General features: G+C 42.7%; 1 protein-coding gene across 1 annotated transcript in view; it reads left to right on the forward strand.

The window, feature by feature from the left end:
* Positions 1-7,364, forward strand: part of NFS1 (NFS1 cysteine desulfurase) — a 29,641-nt gene extending 22,277 nt beyond the window's left edge. The window contains exons 10-13 of the mRNA XM_048820032.2: positions 5-86; positions 4,489-4,572; positions 4,701-4,790; positions 5,459-7,364. Of these exons, the coding sequence (XP_048675989.1) occupies positions 5-86; positions 4,489-4,572; positions 4,701-4,790; positions 5,459-5,522 (320 nt within the window). The 3' untranslated portion in view covers positions 5,523-7,364. The remainder of the gene's footprint in view (positions 1-4; positions 87-4,488; positions 4,573-4,700; positions 4,791-5,458) is intronic.
* The last annotated feature ends 1,407 nt before the right edge of the window (positions 7,365-8,771 follow it).

Here is an 8,771-nt window from a genome sequence, read left to right on the forward strand (position 1 = left end):
GCAGGCTGCATCAATTTATCTTTTGCATATGTGGAAGGAGAGAGTCTGCTGATGGCTCTGAAAGATGTGGCTCTGTCTTCAGGAAGGTAAGTGTGGGAAAATTGGGGGCAGAAAAGGAAGCTTATGCTAAAGCACTCTTGAGAGGGAATGCTGTCTGCTGATGGAATCACACATGTGGGAGTAGGCACCTCTATGCCCTTCATTTGCTCTGTCAGTCTGAAATGCAGCTGTACTCTGAGGTGGGACTCTCTAAAAATGGCACCTTGGGTCACCACATCAGATCTGTTCAGTTTACAAGTAAAAGTGGATTTTTCTAACTGTCAGCCTTGCAGACTCAACCTGGAATCTGAGAGTCAAGCTGGACTCTTTTTTCATATGCATCACCTCTGGTCATGATGAATCTCCAGCAAAATGCTGTCCTCAGTTGCATCTGTGTAACCTCATGGCCTTCAGTAGAATTTCACAGGAATAATGGTGAGCATCATTTGAAGATTGTAGGGCTACATATGCAACCCAAAATTTAGCAATTTCTGTGTCTGATGCACAAGCAGTAAGAGAATCCAGTGCACTTTCTTAGAGCTCTGACTCTGCAGGGCTGACAGCAGTAAAATCTTTTTATCACTAACATCAGCAGATCTGACACTGAGACACATGCAGAGCAAGTCTGCAGAATACAAAGGTGCCATTTTTACTTAGCTTTTCAAAGTAATGGTCTGAGCTGCAAATTTATCAGCCAGAAATGTGTTGGTTCTCGTAAGCAGAGCAGTTTGAAAGGAAAAGACTTTCCGAATCCAGCTGCAACTAATTACAACCCTGTCAAGAGGCCCTGCAGTTAGAGCTGTCATCTTAGTTCACATCTTTCCATTTGTGCATGTTGCAAAACTACTTAGCAGGTGATCAGCGTGGTAACTTGTTCAGATGAACCCCTGCTCTGCCCATTCTGGGTGTGTTGGCTATATCCAGGGGTTGCAGGTTAGCCACTGAGCTGCCTGTACAATGTCTAGCTGTGGCTAACTCTAGGACTCCTTCCCTTCCTTGAAGGACCACTAACTTCATGCGGATTTGGGTTCTCTCTCCCCCCTCCCACCCAACCCCCCTTTTTTTCTTTTAAAAAAAAAAAAAAAAAAAAGACGTGGAGTATTTTTCCTATATCAGAATCATTTTCAATGCTTAGATTTTGCTTTGTTAGTACTTAGAAATAGCTTCCTTTTCTGTGCCTCAGGTTTCCCCTCTGTAAAATATGGGTAATGATCCTTACCCACTTTTGATGTCCTTTGTGATGTAAGCTGCAGCAGTGCTGAGTATCTTCTCACTCAGGATTCCAGGCCTTTACATTTGTCACTTCTCAGATTCGTTTGGTATTTGAGGGGTCAAAAGGTGGTTTTCAAAGCCATGTTTGATCTTGGTTTATAGAAACGTGTCCCTTGGTGCATTGACATCCTCTGTCCTGTTCTGAAGAATTCTTCTGCTCTTCCTTTTCTACTCCCCCCCGTTCTCCTAAATCTTCATTTTACATTTGCCTCTTGCTGTGTCTCACTGCTGGCAACATCTGACCTAACACAAGGAGAGTAGGGTTATAGAATCATAGGAGTGGAAGGGACCTCAAGAGGTCGTCCAGTCCAGTCCCCTGCACTGAGGCAGGACTAAGTATTCTCGAGGCCATCCCTGACAGGGGTTTATCTAAGCTGATCTTGGAAACCTCCAATGACAGAAATACAGCAACCTCCTTAGGTAATTTTCTCCAGAGCTTAACTACCCTGACAGGAAGTTTTTCCTAATATCTAACCTAAAATCTCCCTTGCTGCAATTTAAGCTCATTAAGTCCTTTCCACAGTGGTTAAGGAGAACAATTTAACACCCTCTTGTTTATAATGCCCTTTTATGTTCTTGAAGACTTATATCTCCTCTTCCCTCCCCCCCCCTTCTCCAGACTAAACAAACCCAATTTTTTCAATCTTTCCTCATATGTCACGTGTTCTAGACCTTTAATTATTTTCTGTTGCTCTGCTCTGGACTTTCTCCGGTTTGTCTACATCTTTCCTGGTCCCCAGAACTGGACGCAATACTCCAGTTGAGGCCTAATCAATGCTGAGCAGAGTGGAAGAATTAGTTCTCCTGTCTTGCTTACAGCACTCCTAGTAATACATCCCAGAATTATGTTTGCTTTCTTTGCAACAGTATTACATTGCTGACTCATTTGGTTTGTGATCCGCTATAACTCCAGATCCTTTTCTGTAGTACTCCTTCCTAGGCAGTCATTTCCTATTCTGTATTTGTCCAATTGATTATTCCTTCCCAAGTGGAGTACTTTGCATTTGTCCACTGATGTTCACTATATTAGTGGTCCAATCACTGCTATATTTTTGAAAAACAAACAAAGGCATTTAACTTTGTCCATTGCTGCATTTTCTGCTGTTGTCTTACCCCCTCATTGAGTAACAGGCCTACCCTGTCCTTGATCTTCCTCTTGCTTCTCAGTTATTTGTAAAATGCTTTGTTACCCCTTCTATAAGCTAGTTTAATATAGTTTTCTGCCTTGGTCTTTCTAATTTTGTCCCTACATGCTTGTGTTGCTTTTTTAACATTTGTCCTTTGTAATTTAACCTACTTTCTGCTTGTTGTGTGACTCTTTCCTACCCATTGAGGTAGTTTGCTCTTGTGCCCTTATTAATGTCTCTTTAAAAAATTGCCAACTCTCCTGAATGTTTTCCCTTTGACTTGCTTCCCAGTAGATCTTACCTACCACTTCTCTGAGTTTGCTGGTCTACTTTCTTGAAGTTAATTGTCTTTTTATTCTGCTGTTTTCTCTCCTACCATTCCTTAAAATCATGAACTCTGTCGTTTCCTGATGACTTTCACCCAAGCTGCCTTTCACCTTCAAATTCTCATCTAGTTCCTCCTCATTTGTCAGAATCAAATCAAGAATAGCCTCTCCCCTTTTTCCCTTTCTCCACCTTCTGTAATAAAAGGTGGTCTCCATTGCATTCCATGAACTTGTTGGATAATCTGTGCCCTGCTGTATTATTTTCCCAAAAGATGTCTGGTCCACCATCACCACCAAGTCCTGTGTTTGGATGATTTTGTTAATTGTTTATAAAAAGCCTCAGCCACCTCTTCTTCCTGGTTTGGTGGTCTGTTGTAGACCAACACAATGACATCACCCTTGGTGGTTGTTTTTTTTTAATGCTTTTTATCCTTACCCAGACACTTGCCTCCCACTTCTATTTCAACCTCAGTGCGAACATTTTCATCTTGGATATACAAGGCAACACCTTTTCTCTGGCTGTCCTTCCTGAACAAGCTGTACCTTTCTATACCAGCATTCCAGTCTTGGGGAATTATCCCACCAAGTCTCTAATGCCAGTTATTTCGTAATTGTGAGTATTCACTAGTATTTCTAGTTCTTCCAGGTTATTCTCCCTACTTCTTGCATTTGGATACAGACATCTCAGGTGTGTGTTAGATTTCCCCTCAATATCCCTTCTTGTCTGTCCTTTGCCCCTCTGCGATTGTCCGTATTTCCCCCAGATTCCAACTCTTCACCCACAGCTCCATGTTCTGGATTTACCCATGGGCTTTTGTCTCCTACCCCTGTCAAATGTAGTTTAAATCCCACCTACCAAGTTAGCCAATCTGTATCTGAAGATACTCTTCCCCTTCCTGGATAGGTGGACCCCATCTGTGCTCAGCAGCCCTTCTCAGATCAGGATCCCATGCTTGAGGAAGCCGAAAGCCTTCCTGGTGACACCATCCACTCAGCCATGTATTGCCCTTCAGAATGTGTCTGTCCCTGCCCAGGCCCCTGCCCTTGCCCAGAAGGATAGTGGGGAGCCCCACCTGCACCCCAAAGTCCTTCACCCTCCCTCCCAGAGCCCTGTAATCACTCTGGATCTGCTCTGGGTCATACCTGGCGTTATTGTTAGTGCCCAGCTGGGGTTAGTAGTCAAAAGGCCGGATGATCCTTGGCAATCCCTCCATAACGTCTCAGGTACGGGCCCCTGGCAGGCAGCATACCTCCTGAGATGCCAGGTCAGGCCAGAGGATGGATGCCTCTGTCCCCCTTAGAAGGCAATCACCGAACATCACCACCCTTCGATTCCTCTTGGGAGTGGTGGCTGCGATCCTTGCAGCCTTGGCCTCCTTCACCTTTGCGGGGGATTCCTCATCCTTTATTGCCAGCGCAGAATACTGGTTTGTCATCTCTATGGCTGCAGGATTGGGAGCCAGAGTGGAGCACTGCCTGCTGCCAGAAGTAACTAACAGCCAGATTTCTCCCTGTGAAGGAGCCATTTCCTCCTGCCCTGGTGGTGCTACTAGGGTAATTATGTGTTTTGTAAAGAGCCATGGAGACCTATGGTGATACTTAGTCTAGAAATCATATATTCTTCAGTAGAAATTACTGATAGTACAGAATGTTACATTTCATTAGTATAAGAGCTCTAAGTGAACAAGAAGAGGGCACAATTCTTTCTCGCCCTTCTTCCTTAGTGCTTGCACATCTGCCTCTCTGGAGCCGTCCTACGTGTTACGAGCAATTGGGACTGATGAAGACTTGGCTCACTCATCCATAAGGTCAGTGATATGACCCTTGCTGTCCTTTTCAAATTGTTTCCTCTCCTTAGACTCTGTTCTCCTGTGCCACCTTCCCACGTGTGCACCATGTTAGCACCTACACAGTACATCTTTGTTTTGTTTTTTAGGTTTGGCATTGGTCGTTTCACTACAGAAGAAGAAATAGATTACACAGTGCAGAAGTGCATACAGCATGTCAAAAGACTGAGGGAGATGAGGTGAGCCACTTCCTAACTGAACTTAAAAGGCAATGAATTACTGTACATTTCCTCTAAGCTTATGTGGAATGTGTAAGGCCCTGGATTTCCTTGTGTTTTAAAACTGTGGGAATTTCAGTGTTTTACAGAAATTCAAAAATGGGTGAAAATCCATGCAAAAAGTTAGTTTCCCAGTTCTCTGGGTAAATACCGGGGTTAATCCTGGGCCTCCTCTGGCACCCAAGTGGGTTGCTATCACCTGAAAATAGAGAAAATAGAAAAGAAATATTACTTTAATGGAACCCCTGTGCCAAAATCATCTCTCCGGCTACTGAGGTGGGACACGAGGGCCTGGAGCCCAGGAGGGAGCAGGGGAAATCGAGACCGAGGAAGAGCAGGAGGGTAGGAGCTGTGAGGGGAGGAGGGTGAATGTACAGGAAATAATGCTGCCACCACTGATACCCGATGCCGCTCCTGCAGCTCCCAGTCACTGAGTCAACCTGTGCTGTGGGGGAAGGGAGGGGGGAAAAGGGAGACTTGCCCTTCCTCCCCCGGTAGGGAAATCTCTTTCCTGCTCATCAGCTTCCTTGGACAGATACAGAAGCAGCTTATTTGTGTGTGTTTGCTGTCAGTGATACCATTATCCTTGCCATTCCAGCTGACCTCTCTTTTTTTTTTTCTATTTACAGTCCACTGTGGGAAATGGTGCAGGATGGAATTGACCTCAAAAATATTAAATGGACCCAGCACTAGGAAAGCGGTTGAGCTGTAACCTTGGACTAGATGGATGTGGATTAAAGTGCATTTTCTGTACATTCCTGAGAAAAGTCCATGTGGCATTTGCTTTTTTTACATAGTCTGGTTGTAGGAGTCTAAACACAGAATCTAAGAAACCAAAACTGAGATGAAGCCGAATCTCTCACACGTATTTATGCACAAGATAACTTGCCCTGTGACCTAGCTTCCTTGGAATTGCATTTTCTGATGCAAGAGTGAACTGGGCCCTTTAACCCTGATTTCTCTTGCTGCAGAAGAGACACTCTGTGGGGAGGTTCGCCTTGCTTGGCATCATACACGTGCTGCAGCAGTTGTTTGGTAAATCTTTATTTCCAAGAGCCTTGTTTCACTTACTCTGTTGATTTTGATTTGATTGTGACATTAGTCTCAAACAGCAACCTGCTTTCTGTGTTCAGATAGTTCTACTTACAGAAGGCACCTCTAGAGGAAACAAATCTTAGTTTATGGTTACAGAATGGTGTATACTTGTGTTAATTGTATGTTCCAAGCTCATTCATATCTGTAGTTAAGTGCCTCTTTCCCTATTGAACAAAAGCTTTTTGCCTCTTCCAGTTTGGTTTAGTTTGATTTTTGCAGTTCTACCTTCTTACATTTGTTTCCCTCCTGATCTTCATACAGGCCGATGTGTGTTAACCCAAAACATTCTTCCACCTTTCCAGAATCTAGGATAGGATGATTCACTTTGCTGTCTGTATCAGTTGTTTCTTTCCATGCAGTCTGTCTACTTGCAAGTAAAGACAGAAAAGTTGAATGTATTTTGGGGTGGGGTGGAGAGGATGGAACAGGATACACTGGCTTCAGTGGAAATGGAAGCTTTTAGTTTAGGAGGAGTGGTGAGACAGAAAAGACACCAGCTCTAATGCATGGAAATGCTTTTAATACTGTTTCTGTTCTTTTCTTGGTGATGGAGTCTTTCTCCAAGACCCATCAAGAATATGACCATGGGCAATAGCATCCTAATTTCTTTATGGGGCTTGTTGCCTTCCCCATATTCTAGTTTGCCAAACTGGTTCTGGAGGTAGGAATAGATGAGCTCTGAGGAGAGTTCTTGACACTGCAGATTTACACCCTTCTTGTTACTAGAGATGGTCATGGGAACAGCATCCATTCCATTCAGACATTGGGGAAAGTGTCCATTAAAATGGACCTGGCTAAGTTGAATTAAATTTCAGTGTTTGGTTTCTTGCTTTCTTTTAAGTTGTTCAGATAGGGAATTTAACCCTATATTATAAAGTGCCTTTGTCTTACCCAACTTTGTATGCAAACTACTCCTCAGAAGGTAGCTGGTTCACAGATGAATGTTGTGCTAGCCACTGGATCCTAGGCATCCTACTGACAGTGCATATCTCCTGTTGGGGGCAGCAGAGGGCCATCTCCTGGCTATCTCGAGGATGAACCGCAGACATGAAAGCTGTCTCCTGGAACCTAAATATCACTTTGCAAGGTGGTGTGCCTTGCAGAGCCCTGCAAACTCTGATCAGGCAGACTTGTGTTGTATCAGTTTCACTGAGGAGAATAGATTTGTGCTTTCATAATGAGTGCAGATACTCTTGGATCACTCTGTTTGAAGTGGTTGGTGGCTTTACAAGTTCCCATCCCAACATTAAAACTGCTAATGATTTCAAAAAAATGTGTAAAGACTTAATGTATAATGGGCTTTCAGAAGAGTTGTAATATATACCTTGTGCATGTAGGTCTGAGTAGCCATGTAGTAACACTTCCTAGCATGTTATAAAAACATTTCTCTGAAATTGTTCCGCTTCCTGCATTGCAAAAAATAAATAAGATTTAAACTTGGTTGTTCTCAGTTATGCATTTGGAGGAAAACAGATATAAATTGGGGGGTTAATTATTCTATAGGCCTGTGTTTGGGATCCAGAATTTTGGATGAACAACTTAAAACAGTGTAAGTCTGTTCTGAAGGGGATGTGCTCAGATTTCTCCTCTTGGAAACTCCGTGCAAGTCTCTGAATAATCTGCATTTGTTCCATGAATGGCACTCTCTCTGGTGACAGGTGTAGCTCTGCATATGGTATAGACAATGGATATCTGCTGAACTTTGCCCTTAGATTTTGCAGCCAGAAACAATACCATTCCCAATAAAATTACATACATAATAGGCCACATATAATATTGTCAACAGATTATGCAGGTTGAAAATTTATAAAGACACTTAGTAGGTTAGTAAACCACCACCTACTCTGCCATTGAGGATCTAGAATGATCAAACTCCCAAATCTTAGCCAAAGGCTTTTGTGAGTTATGTCTCCTTTCTAGAGGTCTTAGAGTTTGATTAGAAGTCAGACTCCTCAACCTTAATATAGCTGCTCTGATTTAATACTAGATGGTTTGGATCCTTGATACTTCATGGATTTGATCATTTGAAAAGAGTCCTGAAGACTTGAACATGAGTAACATCTGAAGTAAGAAGCCTGAGACTTTAGTACTGCATGAAATGGTTTGGGCAACAAGAGACCCTCCATTCATGGATTTATATTTCAAAGTGTTAAATAATAATGTGTGCAGTATTGTTGTAGCCATGTTGGTCCCAGGATATTAGCGAGACAAGGTTGGTAAAGCACTATCTTTTATTGGACCAACTTTTGTTTGAGAGAGACAAGCTTTGGAACTTACACAGAGCTAAGAAGGTACACGCTCAAATTCCGCATATTGTGAACAAATTGTCACATTGGTTCAGTGTAAAAAAAAAAAAAAAGTTTTCAATTGCTTATAGTGCTAAGGGGTCTGAGTACCAAGTAAGAAGAATTAGAAATCTGATATAATTGGCATTACTGAAATCTAGAGGGATGATTTGCATAATGCTAAAATCACTAGTTGTATCCTGTCTAGGAAAGGTAGGGAGCATGGCACTCTACATTAGACACCATTACCTGTTTCAGAGTTACTGATAACTCAGAACTACAGACTCTTGAACGCATATGGATCAATGTCCTAATTAACAAAGCCCAGATGGGGGGTGCTGGCAGGGGTCTGTTACTGATCACTGAATCAAACCAGAGAACAGGGTGAGTTATTCCATAAGCACTTGTCTATAATGTGTGGACTTCAGTTTGGGAGATGAATGCTTAAAGCTCTCTTGCAGCTAGTAGTAAATCATGAGGGTTTCTAAAAATTACAGATGGCAATTTAACAAAATTATTGCTCCTGATGTGAGGTAACTATTTTGGACATCATTATGACTGA

The sequence above is a fragment of the Caretta caretta genome, chromosome 13 (assembly GCF_965140235.1).
Source record: "Caretta caretta isolate rCarCar2 chromosome 13, rCarCar1.hap1, whole genome shotgun sequence".
NCBI lineage: Eukaryota > Metazoa > Chordata > Testudines > Cheloniidae > Caretta > Caretta caretta.